The 18,863-nt window shown below is 39.6% G+C and overlaps 1 protein-coding gene, 1 non-coding gene and 1 pseudogene across 2 annotated transcripts; 2 read left to right on the top strand and 1 right to left on the bottom strand.

The window, feature by feature from the left end:
• Nucleotides 1–3,404: 3,404 nt before the first annotated feature.
• Nucleotides 3,405–3,549, bottom strand: MIR166F (microRNA MIR166f). Its single transcript, NR_126859.1, has one exon. It is a non-coding gene; the product is annotated as a microRNA MIR166f (primary transcript).
• Nucleotides 3,550–8,844: 5,295 nt separating this feature from the next.
• Nucleotides 8,845–14,368, top strand: LOC100830042 (annotated as a pseudogene).
• A 1,835-nt stretch (nt 14,369–16,203) lies between these two features.
• Nucleotides 16,204–18,748, top strand: LOC100837108. The gene is made up of 4 exons (XM_003576248.4): nt 16,204–16,502; nt 17,068–17,185; nt 17,296–17,448; nt 18,140–18,748. The coding sequence occupies exons 1-4, from the start codon at nt 16,495–16,497 to the stop codon at nt 18,512–18,514; spliced, it is 654 nt and encodes a 217-aa protein (XP_003576296.1). The 5' UTR covers nt 16,204–16,494; the 3' UTR covers nt 18,515–18,748.
• The last annotated feature ends 115 nt before the right edge of the window (nt 18,749–18,863 follow it).

The raw sequence follows: 18,863 nt of genomic DNA on the forward strand, positions 1-18,863 counted from the left end.
CGCCGTCTCTCTTCGCAACGAGCCTCGACTCCAGCCAGCTCCTACTCGAGTTCGGCTCGGTTGCTCAAGACTTTGCGCAGAAATACAAGTGGTTTGCTTGCATGGAAATACTCCTCCGATCATTCATAAATTCTCGTCGTTTTTAGTTCAAATTTATAATAAAACAACGACAATAATTTAGTATAAGAGTCATAGGAGAAAATACCTTGTAACACTACCGAACGCTTTACGGATACTGACGTGTCAATTGCTCCCTCTGATTTTTACAAGACGTTTTGGCAAATAAATTTGACTTGTCAAAATATCATATAAAGAATACGTAATACGTAAAAAAGATATTTTATGAGAGAAATGTTTAAATAATTAGAGTAATTTTAAATTGTGGGATCGATATGCAACTAATTGAGTTATGATTAATTGAAATTAGGAAAGATTGATTTGTAATTAATTGAGGGTTTTTCTAATGAGTATAGTCCATTTCAAACCTTAGTATCATAGACAATGTCTGAAATAAACCCTAACTTCTCAATACCTCAAATCTGCACTCTATTCTTGTTAAATTGGGTTACTCTTTTCATATTAGTCACGATGTGAAAGTGAAAGGGATTGTTTCGTAATAAGTTGGGTTTCCATAACTGTTGGGTCAAGGTGACTAGGTTTACCAGTGGCATTGGTAGGTAACCGAAACATGATGCACACATATAGCACTGAAACGAAATAGAATGTTTGAACCCGCCATGGCTTGTGCTCTTAGTAGTAGTAGAGATATAGATTACTGCAACTATTAAAAAAAATATGAGCAAATTTGGTAAAAAAATATGATCATATTCATCTCGCACCAAAAAAACAAAAAGTACCCTAAGCCCAAGGTGGAGCACTAAAAGATGCCTTAGAACTCTGTGACGGCAAGTGCAAGTTATCGACGTCCAGCTTGTACATGTCAAATCAGAACTTCGCAAACTGAGATGAATCAATTCTCAATGTGGCAAAACGGGGGAAAACGTCAGCGCAAAAATAATCAGTGAAAGTGAAAACTTATGATCGTTTAAAGAGGCTGTATGAAGATGTCATTGATTGGTCCTTGTTGGAGGATCGGGTTCTATGGTGAACCATGTGGGATAACCACCATATGTCTTGGATTGCATCGGACATTTAAAACAGAGAGTAAACATTATGTGGGTAATCATAAGAGACTTAAAAGTTATATGCCCACAAGAAGGAGGGATAAATACCATGTTAACCCGACGCGTTACATGTAATCCGTCATCCTAATGGTTTTATCCCGGACAACAGACATGTTGTCATGATGGCTTTTCTTAGGTGACCGGTATATATAAAGGATCTATAGTGCTTAACTGACATATATAATACGTTGAAAGTGGAGAGTCACGGGTTACACAACAGACCATTATGTGATGATTAGGGTTAGGGCATAGACCCCTTCAACAACATGCTTACTCATGTAAAGATGTCGGTCAGTGACAATAATCCGTTCGCCTCATTTTCTTCGTTTGAAATTGGTTGTGATAACAGTTCTGTTTCCTACCTATGTTCGATAAAATTATTCGCAAATGTCGCATATGCTAAGCTTGTCATCACCGGTGCGAGTATAATTTGTTTCAATCGCAGAAATGCATGGGTATTTAGCTAATTCCTAAGCATTCATTGTTTTTGTCGGCCAACCAACATTTGTCTCATAGGAAAACCTTTTAAAATTGTAAAATAAATGATCTTTGCATTTTTTTTCAAATTATTCATTTCAGCATAGTTTCCATCTAATCTTGTTTGGTTTCTATTTCTATGAGTTTTCCCTCTACTGTTCTCATTAAGTTTCTTCTGGGAAGGTATTCAAAGGAGAGTAATGCGTAAACGTACTTTTCTTGGAAAACATGTGGGCTATGGTTGTCATAAAATAGAAATGCACCCTGTCAGATATTTGCACACTCTCCAAGATGTAATTTTTTCAGAGTACATGTTAGTAAAAGAAAAGAATACATTTAGTAGATTTTTTAGTAATTAATTGTTAAAGCTATATTAGTTTGGCTAGAAGCTAGCTTTTCAAGATCAAGGATTTTATTTTCTAAAAAAAAGATCAAGGACTTGATGCATTACATCTGCGGACCTTGGCCAACGTTAACAGTTAACAGGTACTCGCTCCTTCCCATATTAAGTGTCAAAATATTATATGTATCTAGACGCTTTTTAGTTATAGAAACATCCATATTTGGGCAAATTTGAGACACTTAATATGGGACGAAGGGTGTATTTTTGATAGATCTTTCTTTTGTCAACGGCCAATGCAGTATATCCAAGGATTCAATTGTCTCACAAGTGTCTGGAACTGGTCAGGCCCAGGAAGTAGCTGGTGGAGAGCAAGCATATCTTTTTTTCGAAGGCGCTTGTACATGGGTTTCACGGCACGGCTGGAGCTATGACTATTGGATAAACTTGAGCACTGGGCCAGGATCATGTTAAGATGCTTATTAACCACGACTGAAAGATCATTCCGATTTTATCTCAAAAGGCATTCTCAGGTGCTTATATACTACTCCCTCCGTCCATAATTTTTGTGATGGTTTTAGTTCAAATTTAAACTAAATAGCTATAGGAGGTAGTTAGATACTTCCTTCGCTCTCTTTGTATGTCTTAGAACTTATCATGCCAAACCCTCTCCCCTGCATGTAACCTGAGCTTGACACCTCCGATAGCTATTTAAATATACTACTGTATAAGATTGGTAAATCTCTAAGTTGTAATATAGAGCACCACTGGAGCTTAAGACCCTGAACATTTTACACAAGTTACACCATTTGCAGCAAGAAGCAGTACAGTAAGAATGTAGCTGAAATACAAATCTGGATCACTTTAAATGAAAAAGAAGCTGAAGAAGTAGGGTTCTCCAGTTCTCCGCCCTCGCAAGAAAAGACAGAGTAAGGTTCTCTCTTGATAGTTTGATACTCCCTCCGAGCGACAAGTATTTAGAAACGAAGGAAGTACAATTATGCAATGTGCTAGTGTTGAGAAAATTGGATCGATGTGGGATACAATCAACCAGGCGTAAGTAAAACTTGTCTAGCTCCTCCTCTTTGTTTCAGCCAGAAAGCTTTGTGAAATCAAGGATCTTCTTATGACTTGTGTATCTCAAAATTTTCAATTCCACACAACCTTTGCATACGAAGGCAGTTGGTCTCTTCTTCTCAATGGCTGGGGAGTAAAATCGGAAAAAAAGAAGCATGGATTGAACACTAAGTACAAATTAATCCACAATGTACAGAGTTGTTCGTTTTATGCAAAAATGCGTTAATGGAAAAGAACAAAAAGATTAACACTTACTCCTTCTAACAAAATAACCCACAATGAATACATTTCAGTCACCTCTGTATACCTTGCATGAGCGATTTCTCGAAACACAATCTCGCAGCGGAAGCTCGGTGTGAGGAATGAAGCCTGGTCCGAGATCCTTGGCAACAAACACAGAAACACAATATTTCGGACCAAGGATCTTGGATCAGCCTCCATTCCAGACACCATGCTTCCCTCTCTTCCCCTCACAAGAAGGTCGATCTCTCTGAACTCTGAACTGAACTACGTCCTCCTCCTCTTCCTCCTCTTAACACTACCAATGATTCTCCAATCACCACACTGCCCCCTTTAAAAGAGCCCCAAAAGATTCTCCTCCCAGGCCAAGCCCATCCCCTGGTGAGTGATGGCAACTTTTGTTGTTAAATTAGAGGGTGATTAGGTGCTGTAAAGCTTTTGTTCCTGCATTAGATCTTGTCTTCTTCTTGTCACATCCGTTATAATAACGAGGTGTGTGTAAGCTTTTGCGCAGGGCCGGGTAGGACAAAGGGAATGAGGTGAAGTTTGCGGGGAGCCTGAGGCAATGGGGCAGCTGTGCGTTAGTCCTTTGTTAGCCATTCCAGTGAGCTTTAGACACTGCTATTACTAGTTAGTTGCATGTGGTGGTTATGTTCGGACGGCAAGGCAGGCTGGGATCACGTGATGCATGTCTCGCAAAAAGGAGTTGCTTCTGGTTTCTACCGGTTGTGAGTCCGCACCAAAATTATCGGTTTCGGTCTAATCGCTTTTGCCCCGGTTCTTTTGGTTCGGGATTTCAGTTTCGGTTAATATGCCCACCCTAATGCAGGGGCGAAGCCAGAAATTCAGCAAGAGAGTACGTCCCTACCCTAAAGTATAACTCTTTGGCGGCCCTTACAAATTGCCCACCCTTGCAAGTTACCATGATTATGCCCAAGAAGCAATAAGAAGAGTTTTTATTTTCATTACTATATCTTACTTTTCACTCTTAATGAAATAAACTACATTGTCTTACTACGAACTAAGATTTCCATCTTTACAGTTAAAAAAATATTTTCATCTTTAAATGAATGCCAAAAGATTTCACCCATTGTTTGGACCAGGTTGACCGTGACTTCAAATGTATGATGAGGATCGAGGATCGTACCACCAACAAGGTAATTTTGAATATCTTACTTTTCACTCTTGATGAAATAAACTACATTCTCTTACTATGAACTAAGATTTACATCTTTACAATTAAAAAAAGATTTCATCTTTAAATGAATGCCAAAAGATTTCATCCATTGTTTGGACCAGGTTTACCGTGACTTCAAATGTATGATGAGGATCGTACCACCAACAAGGTAATTTTGAATTTAAGTTTACAATCTTTTGAAATGTTTGTAATTTTTTTGAAGATATTTCAGCACCGTTGTTTGTCTCTTTGGATTTAATTTTTTATTAATTTATCTCTAATATATGTTTATATTATGTCATTTTTTCTACAAATGTTCTATATGAAAATGCTTGTTTCTTTTGTGATCACTAGTAATCGATACACCTGTATTTGATTCCCATTAAAAAAAGATCCAGTGATTGATGTTTCAAGTGCATAGTGATTTTAGATCATGAGAAGTGCAACTTGCATAAGAATAACAGAATGATGCTTGACAAGAGATATAAATATAAGCAAACTTATATGTATCACAACATCATATCATTTTTTGTGCCACTTAGAAATAAGGAACCTAACTGCAAACATGGTACCACCACAATCTATATACTACATTAATCACACTATATAGAAATTTGCTAATTATAGAAGGCCTTCAATTTTAGTTGCCGGAGTATATGGAAATTTGGCAATTATGTCCCTACATTCAACAGAGAAATCGTTATGTCAGAATGGTTAAAACAGTTTCTTAGGGTGAGCACAAATTTGAACGCATGACAGGACAGTAGGCAGTAGTGAACTTGAGTTCGTTGAAAAAGAAAAAAAGAAAAATCACAATAGCACATTTAGGGCAGTAGAGAGACAGAGCTCCAATCTCTCCCTTTTGAACAAACGAGCAACAAACATAGTGCCTCAAAACAATCTGCTCTGAATAATTTACAACACCCAATGGTGATTTGGCATAGGGGCATAGGGCAGTGCATGGTGAAATGCAAAGCGGTGATCTTGTATTACTCGACAGGCGCAGAGCAATAAACACAGCGAGTGGCGCCTCTGCACGCCGCGCACCGCAGCGGAGGTGTTTGCCATAAAAAATTATTACATTCTGAATTTGCCATGAAAAAAAACTGAGATTACACTGGTAAGCGTTCTTGTGTCACTGCTTGTCAGGTAACCATTTTTCATACCTATGCAATGAGACCATGTAGAATTGACAGCTACCGCTACTCTGCTGCTAATCTTTATTGTAAGATTTCACTATCATGTCATCATTAATATATATGGATTAAAGAAATTCACACACAATAAGACATCAGGTATACTTTTCTGCAAGAACAGCCCACCACTTATCTATATAACCTATAAAATTGATCCCCACTAACTGCAATTAATCTATTATCTATATAACCTATAAAGTTGATCCCCTCTAACTGCAATTAATGTTTGGAAGTTTGACATGCAAGGTGTCCACATCATCATCCACATCATGCACATCATGGGCATTCAAAGGTTCCACATCACCATCCACATCATGTGTTGTTGTACACAAGGAATCCATTTTGGTGGTTATTCGAATTTAATATTTTAATGCCTAAGATTTTTTATCTTCACGTTGCATATAGCATTTTCCACTAAACACACATATTTTCATGATATGTATGTCAATTTTTCTAAATCTGCAAATATCAGGTTGACGAAGCTTCACTTTTCGGTTTCTTCAAAATTGCTAATGTTTATGCACATCAAAATTACACATATTGTTTTGTTGCATAGGCATTATGAATGATAAAATCGTTTTATCCTACAATATTCATATTTATTTTACATTAAATCATATTATTATCATTTGTTTCTAAAATCATATTCAGACGTGCATATAGCATTTTCCACGGCAACGCGCGGGAAATCACCTAGTTTTCTAGACTTCATGTACTGATGTTTGGAGTATGAGATAATCCATTGAACTGCCTTCTCACTTGACCTGGAACATGAAGGTCGTGGGAAGAGATCCACAAAGGCTTCTTCGATTCCTTACTTTGAATTCACATTCTTTTTATGTGATTTGGATGTTTTCTCTCATTTTTTCTGGTGAATGTGTTCTCAACCTCTCATCGACAAAGTCCACATCAGTTTTACTAAGCATAGGTATGGATTGTGACCTATCAATTCCATCTGTTTCACCCATATATCCAGAATGTTCCATTCTTTTATGCAAACAAAAAAAGAAGGCTTTAACCAGTTCCAGCAAAATAGAAACCGTACTTATTTGTAAGCTTAAGATCCCTCTTAAAATTAAAAATTATGTCGGGGGTGGTGCTTACGAAAGATAATTTGGCTAAAAGAAACTGAAATGGTTGCAAGAAATGTGTATTTTGTGATAAGGACGAGACTATCCAGCATTTCTTTTTTCATTGTCCGATGGCGCGTTTGGTATGGCGAACCGCCTTTGTGACATTTAATTTGTCTCCTCCAGCTTGTATCACTAATATGTTTGGTAGGTGGCTTTGGGGGAGTTGGAAAGCGTTGGTTTATATGGAATTGTAGAAATGATATTGTTTTCCATAACAAAAAAAACATCTCACTTCTTGCAGGTTGTTCTTCGGGCGTCTCACTAGCTCCGTACATGGTCCCTACTGCTTCAGACGGAGGCACAAGGGTTTATGGAATCTAGGTCCAACCGCTTGGAGAGGGTCGCACGGGAACTCTTCGGCCGGTTTGGATGGCACGCTGGCTTTAGGCTAGAAGGAGCTTGATGTGTTCCTTTCAGTTTTCTTTTTTATTTTACAAGATGTAACTTTGAGACTTGTACCAAGAATGTTTTAATAATTAATGGATGTACTGTGCATCGATCGATGTAGAGGCCGGGGAATTCCCTCCTTTTCCAAAAAAGGAAACCGTTCTTATGTTTATTTAGCTAGCCATTGCAGGTCATTAAGGAAATCATCCTCAAAGTTTTCTAGTGTAGCGAACAGAATTTTCCTCTGAAGGAAAAAACTATTTTGAACAATTTTAAGTTTTACCATATGACAAAAAGCCCTTTAAAATGTATTTTTGACTAAAAGAAACCAAATATATATGTATGTACAAATATGTTTAAATCATTCATACATCTTGAAACTTCAACTGTGTGATAATATATTTAGTCAATTGGATCATACTCCTGGTAACATATACAAAAATGACCTGGCACTGAAGCATTTCATGGAAATCCATACTCCTGCTAATCCGCTAGCAAAATGCTCTAACTATGTTAGTTAACTGAGGCTTCTTAAATAATACTTAGTATTTAGCAAATTCATGAAATTAATACCAGTGGAAATAACTACTATAAAAGCAAGACGAGCTGAGAATAAGATAAGTTATAACCTAAGAGCAATCACATGCAGGACAAACAGTTAATTGCAAAATTCAGTGGTCAAATTATTAGCATCGGTTAGTCTAATAGAAAAGCAATCAATCAATGAAAAACGAATTGCTGAAACATGACACTACTCAATTTAGCAAGTTAGAAATCCATAATTCCCAACGCAACATGCATGCATGGTCTCTGTTTGTGGGAGATGAGGCCTAGCGACACACTGATAAACCATGGCAGGACATTGCTGCTGAAGTAAACAAAACTTTTAATTTAATTCTTAACCTCAGGTTTTCACAAGAAAATTTAATAAAATTCTAACCTCATGAGGTGGGCGATGAGGATTTCGAAACAACCAACGTTCCTACCATTGAATCTCAATTGAGAACAAAAGTAAAAACTTGGTCCATGATTTATGTAGACCAACCGAAGGAGGAGAATGCTCATGGTCCATGGTGGACCATTTGGCTTATCCACTCATCTCTTAGCACTATTGTTTCTAGACCCTCTTACTCTCTTTCTTTATTTTTTTTAGTCCTTTTTTCTATTTGATCCTGACTTGACTTGTTAACTTCTTTGACCATACATATTTTGTTGGTTTGATCCGGACTGGTTGGCAGACTGAGATCATTTTAGTTGAAGGTCGCAACCATATAAAAATTAGAGTCCGACCCATAAAAACTATTCAAATTTTCTAATTTCTCTATTTGTTTATGTTTTCGTTATAGGTACGGAAAAAAAGATAGCACTCATTCATTTACGTCTCCGATTGCATACTCAAGCTCTAGATCGAAATTAAGCAGCTGATCTAACATAAACTACTACCACTAACAAATTATTTATTCCATGCAAACAACTCTATGAACCGGACCGAGGCATAACAATCCAACTGATCTAACTGAGCTGTCGTAAAAACTCATCAGTTCATCACCGTTGCCAAATTAGCAAAACTCAAAGGCAGTCAAAACATTTGCATGCATGAAACAACAGTCTGCACCAGAAGCAAACGTTCCTTCGCAGAAACACCCCCGTCTCTATTTCTCTCTCTTCGTAGGTCTCTCCCTTCTCCAGCAAGCTTCCTCCTCCTCCTCCTTGTCTTCCTTCCGTCCCACGGAGACGGAGCCACAGCCTCCCACTCCCAGAGTCCCTGGCCAATCGCCCTGAAGCCACGAAGCTCTACCTGCGAATGTGCCTTCTCCAATGCCCCTGAGGTGCCCGTCTAATCTCTTCCTCGCATTTTTCCTCTACGATTGGGCCACGCGCTTTCTTGCATTTTTGGGGTTCGATCGGTCTGTTCTCGTTCATCTATCGGTTCCCAACCGGGAAACAGACAAGCGCTACCGTGGATTGCTCGGCGGCGGCGGCGGCGGCGGCTTGGCTTCGCTCCCGGCCGGCTCTTGCTGGGGCTTTGGCCTCTCGTTGTTACCTGGGGAAGGGTTTCTGTTCGTTGGGGTTTTGTGGGGGTCTGCTCTGCTTGCCCCGGTAGATTCCTCGGCGGCCGATTGCTCTGCATTCCTGCCAGAGATTTCGTGGTCTTTTCCGTAGTGCTACCGTGGATTCGATGGCGAAATCGTGGATCTTTCTTGTTTCCGTCCTGCAGTACAATTTGGCGCAGTTTTTTTCTTTCTTTTTTTTTGGGAGGGAAAGGCAATAGCTATTGATCCGGTTCCATTCCATTGAACTGAAACGTTTATGGCTACCAACAATAGCATCTCCGCCAGACACGTGCTATTCTCAATACTAAATTTGGGGTAAACGATAAACAAACATGTCCAACACATTCTCTGTCCCGTTACCAACACACAACACATTACCAAACGACAATCACAACAACAACCATGAGAGGTAGAACCATAACAAAGCAGAGTTAACACAGCTTATGTTTCCTTCGGTATTCTGTCAACCGTTCTTAAACCGCTGATCCAAACATAACCAAATTTGGAATACAAGTAGACCCACGACTCGCCAACAAGTATTCCAAATTTCAGCTCAATCTGACACTGTTTGCCTACCCAAACTGTTCGTCTACCAAAACTACTCTGTTCTGAAACTGAAGTCACTAAGTTGACGAACCCACTCTCAAATCTGATGCTCCACTTACGAAATACTCAAACCAGCCTACCAAATCGAAATACTCAAATATAAGAAACAAACTCACCAAGTTTGGAGCCCATCCGAGCATGATTGAGCCTCCAAACACCATCTTGAAGATGACCGGTTTGGAACCACCAAACTTTTTGGACAGAAACAACTCTTGCTTCTTCTTCCTCTCTTCTCACTGGTTGTGTTCTTTGTGTTTATCTCTCTTGCTCACACTCACAATAGCAGTCACACATAGGACATGGGATGGCTAGAGTTTTCTTTCTACTCCTTCTACAACAAGAGGCAATCTGCGACCGAGATCAACGGTTCGCAAGCATTGGTGTTGTGGCTGTTTGCTGGACTGAAACTCATCTTGGTTACTAATTGGTAGTAGCCGAAGCAGAATGTGCCAACTCCTAAGTGCTCGTAAAGATCAAATTGAATACTACCTCCGTTCCATAATTCTTGTCGAAATATTACATGTATCTAGACGCTTTCTAGGAATAGATACATCCATTTTTGGGTAAATTTGAGACAAGAATTATGGAATGGAGGGAGTACATAAGAATTCCCTTCGCACCGTGATATAGATTGGCCGAGCTCAAGGCGAATACGTGACTCGGAATCACGGACCATGTTAACTCTTAACTTTAAATAGTATGTCCATAGAGGGAATCTCATCTTGGTTGTTCATGCCAGGTTGCATGCTTCACGACCAACCCATATGCTAGTCCCTCATCTTGGTTGCTCATGTCATCACACAAAACATATGCTAGTGTACACATATGTGTGTTCGTATTTTATCTACCCAAAAGCGCTTTAGAACAGTTATCATACACATCATTGAGTTCCACGAGCAAAAAAAATTATTATCACCTTCGTGATTGGCTCTAGAGCATATTTCGTACCGCATAAATAATGTTCGTTCTTGGTTGGTGGAGCGTTTAGTTGCAGTTTTGTTTCCATATACGGTTCGCTTGAGATTCCTTGCATGGGTGATTGTTGACAGACGTTGTTGTCCCATCCTGTTGTGTTCAGGCCAAATTGTTCCTACATAAACTTGTTACTTGTCTTTAATTGGTACCGAATATGTACTTGATGATGTGATCATATTGGTAACTTCCTTATATTTGCTTATAATATACTGAGAAATTCTCGTGCTGTGGGGTTGGTGATTCTAGCCTCATTGTCTGATCGAGCCGGAATTAGCTGTGGTTTTCGTCTGCGCCTTAGCAAGCTATCCTATTACTGCTATGGAAGAAGTGCAGAGTAACCGGGACAGTTTCTCACTTTGGGGCTTTTCTGACAGGGGCACTGATGCCATGTTTGCAAACAATGGTGCGAGTAGTTCTTCACGCCAGGCAGGGCGGTTGCCGGTGATTGCGAGAAGGCCGTCGCATATGCATGATCCTCTGTATGATAGGGAAATGGTTGGGAGTAGCCAGCTTGGTGTGGGCATCCATCACAGTGACAACTTTGTCACTGATCAGTCGCTGTCTTTTGCACTACAAAACATGGGGTTTAGCTTCATGGAAGGTGGTGGTGACACTCCTATTCAGTCCTCTACCATGGCTGCACCTTCAACATATCCTGGGAGAGCCAGTGTTAGTTCGAGTGGAAATAGCAACCTCAGTTCTGCACTTATGAACAATTTCCCCTGCATAGCTTGCCCTGGCTGCCCATGTGGAGACTCTGGTTATTTACAAATTCAGCAAGCTGAGACAGATCAATATGGGACCAGGTGTTCTTGGCATGATCATCTTAATATTCAGCGCAGTAATAGCTTGTGTTTTGACTGGCACAGCTCTCAGTATCTATCATCCGTGGAATCTGGACATGATTTAGTCAGGAAAATTCAGCGAGAGTGCAGTTCAGTGGATGAATTTGTAGCAAACATCTGCCTCTTGGCGAAGGACCAAAATGGTTGCCGTTTGGTACAAACAATTATTTACCAATGGTGCTCCCGAGGAGGCTAAAATGATCTTTGATGGAATAATTGAACAGATCAGTGAACTTATGGTCGATCCATTTGGAAAGTACTTGGTGCAAAAGCTACTTCAAAAGTGTGATGGCCAGCAAATGATGCATATAATTTGTGAAATAACCAAACTACCAGGCCAGCTAATTCAAGTTGCATGCGACATGCATGGGTATGTTTTTCGTGCTCTGATTAAAACACTGTTTGCTTTTAATGTATTATTACCACATTTTATTTAATTATTTTCTGAACTTATAAACTAGGAGCTTTGTGGTACGAAAGATGATAAACAGAATAAATACTCCAGCTGAAGCTTATATGATTGTATCTTCTCTGAGCCCTGGTGCTGTCACTTTGATGATGGATGCCCATGGCAGTTATTTAGCACAACGTTGCTTGGAGAAGCTTTCACCTCAGAATAAAAAAGTACGGAGTAAGAATTATTTGCTTTAACTCCGATGTAGTATTTTCTTTTGCATGGTTGCTGTGCAAACTCTTAACTAAACCAGCTATGTAGTGCAGTTTACTTGCACTTCTGCTGCATATATAAACCTTCAATTCCTTTATTGTTATGATTACTTTAGACTCATCTTTGTTCAAATGCTAGTAGTTTAGATTTATAAGTTCATACAAAAGAATATGCAATTAATGCAAAAAAAATGTTCTAGTTGGTCTCTACTCATCGACACAAATGTGATTGCACTGCATATGGTCTTTGTAAAGTAATGATTTTTAGTCGTGTAGTTGGGTGACAACTGTAGTGGTTTTTAAAGTAACCTAGACAATGAACAAAGAAAGGGAATTCATTCTTATTCATGACAAAGTCAGCTCTCTAAGCAAAGGCCAACAAAACTCTGAATGGGTGTGCAAACTGTAATCATTGCTGCAAAGAGACTCAAAATAATCCATAGTTTATCCCAGGACCATGTTTGTTCCTGATGTTTACTGGACTTTCACCTCTATTCATGCAATGGTGGTGTTCATTGATCTCCATGCTTTATTGATTTTTAATCATGCAAAAGAAACATCAACCACCTATTCTTCTTCTGCATTTAAAACTTGCCAGTATCACTAACCAAAAGCTATGCTAAAGGTAGTTAAGTTAATAATCATGGCTTGTAGCACCATGCTGGAAAATGCTTTCCATCAATTTGTAAGTACTGATGGTACATCACTGTCAAAGGCTCCGTTACAACTTGAGTTGTGGTACCTATCCCAGAGTGATTTGGGTTTCAACTAAGAAGTCAAGGTAATCCTATTAAGAAATTCAAGAAATATATTCACATGCTCGTGGTATTGAAGAATGAGAAAAAAGATATCCAAGATAACCTTAACTATGGATTCCAATATTTTGTTACTTATGATATTTATTAACTCATCAACCTTAATTTTGAAATGAATCTATCTCTGTAGTTCCTTCTCGACGCGGCCATAAAATATTGCTTTGGGCTAGCACGAGGCTGTCATAGCTGTCGCATCCTTAATCTATGTATTGATAATGCAAACGAGGATCAGAGAGACGAATTGTTGTACAATATCACATCCAGATCCAGCGCTCTTGACCTCTCGCGACATCAGTACGGGTATGAACATTCTGTTGTGTTTTCTCAAGTTGAAAACAGAAGTATACAATCTAATCACGATTGATCCTGTTGTTATTTTGCGTTTGAATACTACTACTATAAGTATATGAATTTACCTTTGCAGGAACTATGTAATACAGCATATACTTGGTCTTAAAGTTATGTGGGCAACAGATAACATACTGGACCAACTGGAGGGTCACAACGGATATCTGTCAATGCAGCAGTGCAGCAGCAATGTGGTCGAAAAGTGTATAAAAGCAGCACAGCAACCTAGACGCCTCAAAATCATCCAGGATCTTATCAATTACCCCAAGCTACATCATCTCTTGCATGATATGTATGGGAATTATGTGATTCAAACAGCACTCCGACAGTGTGAGGTAAAAACAGGTTCTGCCCCTCTACATTGTGAGCTCCTCGTAAATCTCTTGCACAATTCCACTCAAAATGTACTTAATGTGCAGAATGATACATTATGCGCTGCGTTGATCGGAGCTATTGAGGAGCATGCTGCTAGCCTTCGAAAGAACGTGTATGGAAAGAGGATCCTATCAACGATTCGCTGCCTGAAGTGCTAACTTAACTGACACCTTTGAATAACTTTCTGGACTAAGGATGCAGTCCAGTCCAAGGTGCATCACTAATGTATAGCCCTGTAGTAAGAAGTAGGTGATGAAAGACCCTGAAAATGAGAAGACAAAGGGTTGGAGATTATCAGCCACTTTAGAGAACAATATTTCCACTTGTGTTATTAGACTCTAGCTATCAGATCTTATGTATATCCCTCTTAAGGCGTAGCTTTTGATGATACTTATCGCCTAGAGGTGGATTTGCCATGATGTTAGTTGAACACATCTGAATAGATATATTTGGTGAATCCTCATCTTTTGTCAGTGAGACTTTGATAAGTTGATAACTAAACTAGATGCTGGGGTGCGCCGCCATACAGGCCCAGGAATGTCCGTTGTATTTTTTAAATTTTTTTTAGATTATGGCCTAAAGTCTTACAATATACGACAACTTAAAAACTACTCCCTCTGATTCTAAATTCTTGACTCAAATTTGCCCAAATATGGATGTATCTTTTCTTAAAATACGTCTAGATACATGTAATATTTTGACAACAATTTAGGATCCGAGGGACATGACACCAAAAGAAAATGTGACAAGCCACACATGAAACCGATCTGCATACTAAGTAATATAGAGCTAGCACGCCATCCAAACCGGGACATAAACTCCTTGGTGATCCACTCTAGTTGCTTGGCGCCAAACTCCATCGGTTCCTTGTGCTGCACCTTCTGTAACAACACTCATAATCGCAGCGAATTTGTACATAAGAGCAACACCTGCATACAAGAATGCACTTTCTTTCTATCAAAAACAACGTTATTACGGCATAACCAAATAGACCAAAAAACTGTTGCGGCCCCTACTAAAATGAGGGAACGTAAATTCTTGTCCACCCCCCACAACCAAGGACCAAAAATATGAGCCATGTTGTTCGAAGATGTTAAAAGCCACATGGTCTCTCTCCAAGCAACCTTCGCAATCACACATTAAAAAAAAGATTTTGGATAGACTCATGTTCGTAGCAGAAAACACTACGGATGTCCCCTTGCCATCTGCACTTAATCAAGTTGTCTTTAGTTAGAATAACTCCTCGACAAAGAAACCAAAGAAACACTTTAATTTTGAGTGGTAGCTTTTTAAACGCCAAAGTAATTTCGATCTAAGCGGACCTGTGTGTCCATAATCCTTGAGTACATCGACTTAACGAAAAAGGTCCCTGAGGGCAGGAGGCTCCATCGAAGGAGTCTTGCTCGGTCGATAAACGAACCGCAATAGCTGATTCAATAATTTGGTTCCACGCCTTAAGGTGGTGACCAAGCAATGTTCGACGGAACTCAACATGCGGTTGAGAGACTCCAAGAACCGAAGCCACCGTGACATGCTTATTTCGAATAATGTGAAATAGCCTAGGGTACTTATCACAAAATGGCAAATCCCCGAACTACCTGTCTTTTCAAAAGCGGATTGATTCGTCATTCTCCACTTGAAACTCTCAAAACTAGAGCAAAAGATCCTTGACCTGAATAAGTCCCTTCCAAAAGTGGGAATCCATGGGCGGATCATACTTTGGCATCATGTATGTACGTGTGTATACACATGTGACGCATCATGTATGTACGTGTGTATACACATGTGACGCGTAGAATCATGATCCAAAATAATGATTATTTTAGGGAGAGAGAGTTAAGAGAGAGAGGGGGGTGTGGGTGGGTTATGCTTTGCAGATCGATACCAACATACTGATATTAAGCTTTATGGAAAAATTGAATATATGAATTTTGGAGAAAGAAGGAATTTAAGTACTTCCTCCGTCCAACAAAGGATGTCTCAACTTTAACTAAATTTGAATGCATCTATACACTAAGTCATGTCTAATACATTCAAATTTTGGCAAACTTGAGACATTCTTTGTTGTACGGAGGGAGTAGTTTCGTTTTAACTCTATATAAATTCATCAATTGCTAAATTTAGAAATAGTTCTACATGAAAAAATAAATAAGAAATTGAGATTAATAATACAATTTATTTTTACAGAATTCAAAACAAAGAGCTGAAAAGTTCCTAAATTAATTTTTTTACATATATTCCCTTCTTCTAGCCCGTGGGCCGTGGCCCATCTCGCTGCCGAGCCTCGCGCGAGCGCCTCCGCCTCTCCCTCCTCCTGGCCCATCTCGCTGCCGACCGCCCCAACCCCCTCGTTCGTCTTCCTCCACGCTCGAGCGCCGCCACCGCCGCCGATTAATCTCCCCTTCGATTCTCTCGCTCCCGACCGTTTCTTCTCCCATCACCCTACGAACCGATTCCGCCCTTTAGCTCCCCGTTTCGTGTCCTTAATCTTCCCCCAATTCGTAACTGAGGCAAAAATTAAGGACCTTGCCCTGCTGGGTCCTCCTCCCGTGTGGCGGGCGCGACCCCAAGGTGCTACCGGCCCTCCACAGCGGCAACGATGAAGATGTGAGTGCTCGTTTTTTTCTTACCATGGCCACCTTTTCTATTACTCCCTCCGTCCAACAAAAAATGTCTCAAGTTTGTCAAAATTTGAATGTACGTAGACATGAGTTAGCATAGATGCAATCAAACTTAAGTTGAGACATCCTTTGTTGGACGGAGGAAGTACATTTGTTTATTCTGTGTGCGCTGTGACAATCTTGTAGCTGTACCCCGCACCTGACCTCTCTACTGACTACTGTGCAATCCCTTGCGAATGAAGGCATGGGGGCACAGCAGCTCTGATATCAATTATAGAATTCAACAAAGTTTAGTACAGAACGGTCTTTGAGCACCGATAAGGAGGTTGTTTGTTTGATGCGAAATTATGATGATAACTTGTTCAGACTATGTTGTCCTATCTTGGTCTTATTTTGTGTTACTAAGTATTGAGTCACAATTTTCAAACTTGGTAGCTGGATCCTTAGAATGCTTGATATGTTCTGAATAAATTACAAGCAGGATATTCGTTGTCATGTACTTATTCTAGTTTGAAGTTCCGAACATCCAATGCTCTTTATTGCTCTTGCAGAGAGAAAGCAAGTGCAGGACATCTCACCAACTTGGAAGTTCTTCAGTTCCTACGATCTAGGGGTGCAACAGTTGATCCCATGGGATGTTTGGGGGCTGTTGCTGCATCAGAGTGTAAGGTGGCCAATTACTTCTCTGATGCTTGGCACCGTGTTTATGCTCGATAACCTGTTTGTGTATGTCCAGTTTTATGTCTAAACTGATCTCATGTTATTGTTGTGACACCCAGGTGTATGAGTACCTCTTGAAAACTCCTGCTTGCAACCAGACAAGGGAATCAGTTACTGAATTTGTAAAGAGATGTGAGGGTTTCAAGCTTACAGATGCTGACAAGCAAAACGTGATCAACTGGAGACCGTCCTCAGCTGCTGATGTTTATGCGGTATAGCTAGGCTTTCTCTTGCTGATCTTTCAGGTGTTCTTTGGTTATGCTATTTTTGCTAGCTGATGCAAACCAAGGCATGTAGTTGTAAACTTGTAATATAACAAGTGATAGTTCGGTGCATCATGAAATGGAAGCGGCTTTGTATGGTGCGTGTGCTATTGGTTGTTTAACGCTATCACAGTTTAACTCAACATTGTCCAAATTCAGGGCCAACTCTGACTTATTAATAAAATAAGTCAGCAAATAGACCTGAATATTAGCAATTTTGCATCGCGTAAGTTTCAAGAAATTGTTTTTTTTCTCTTTTCCATTGAGTACTTGTATAAATATTTACTGGTTTATCTTTTAAGAGATTTAAGTTATCCATAAATTGAATTTTACTATTGCTTGTGAATGCATGTATAGATTTGCATTCAAAAGCGTTTGGGGAAATGTTTTGGTGCCGCTACTGGTTTCCTGAAACTACTCACCTAACGACCCTCAACTGTCTCAATGATCCTTCTAGTAAAATTTTACATCATCACAAATGCATTTATCTGTTTGTCTAGGGAATTTGAGAGAACATTATGATGTTAGATTAATCTGTTTGCAAATGATTAGCACAATTTGTTTTGTTGGGTCACCTTCATCTTCTTAATCTCGTAGGTTAAGATGTCATTAATCTAATTTGTTTCTTTCTCCATTGCAGATGGTAGAAGAGTGTGGGAAAAGATTCTCCAAGGATGAGCAAGGTGGGACAACCAATGAAGACAAACGTGTCGAGGAACTTCTAAATCTTATAAATGAGATTTTTCCACCACCGCCGACAGAGCCGGAGGATGGAGTGAATGTGGATATGAAGGATGATGAGGCGGCGGGTGCTGGAGAGACAAATGATGGAGTGAATGTGGATATGAAGGATGATGAGGTGGCAGGTGCTGGAGAGACAAATGATGGAGTGATTGTGGATATGAAGGATGATGAGGCGGCGGGTGTTGGAGAGACAAATGATGGAGTGAATGTGGATATGAAGGTTGATTATGCAACGGCTGTTGGGGTGATGTCCACATCAAAGGATCCTTAAAGGGTTCAATTCTCAACATGAGATACAGATATTCAGATCAGCCTGTAGCTAATATGTTCATACATGTTCCATAGTATTTGAGACATCCATGTTAGAAACGATAATTCAACCTGCGAGCTTCAATAGCAGTTGAGGCTCTTTTCTTATTGTCTTTTTGAAATGGAAATTAACTTTCAAAAACTTAGCATTTCCTTTAATGTGATACTTTAAACATGAATTTTGGCACGTGTGGAAGCACATGTATCTGCTGGGTGGTTAAACGGGCTGCCAAACAGCAAAAGATTGAATCAAGAGTCGCAGGCATTGCCAACTATGAAGTTATCACTTTTCTTTTCCAACTGGAGATTCT

The sequence above is a fragment of the Brachypodium distachyon genome, chromosome 4 (genome assembly GCF_000005505.3).
Source record: "Brachypodium distachyon strain Bd21 chromosome 4, Brachypodium_distachyon_v3.0, whole genome shotgun sequence".
NCBI lineage: Eukaryota > Viridiplantae > Streptophyta > Magnoliopsida > Poales > Poaceae > Brachypodium > Brachypodium distachyon.

Bases quoted from the DNA above. Each gene is read 5' to 3' on its own strand.
- LOC100837108 (XM_003576248.4), top strand. The intron at 17,186-17,295 runs GTGGCCAATTAC...TGTGACACCCAG, and splicing joins TTGCTGCATCAGAGTGTAAG to GTGTATGAGTACCTCTTGAA. The intron at 17,449-18,139 runs GTATAGCTAGGC...TCTCCATTGCAG, and splicing joins CAGCTGCTGATGTTTATGCG to ATGGTAGAAGAGTGTGGGAA.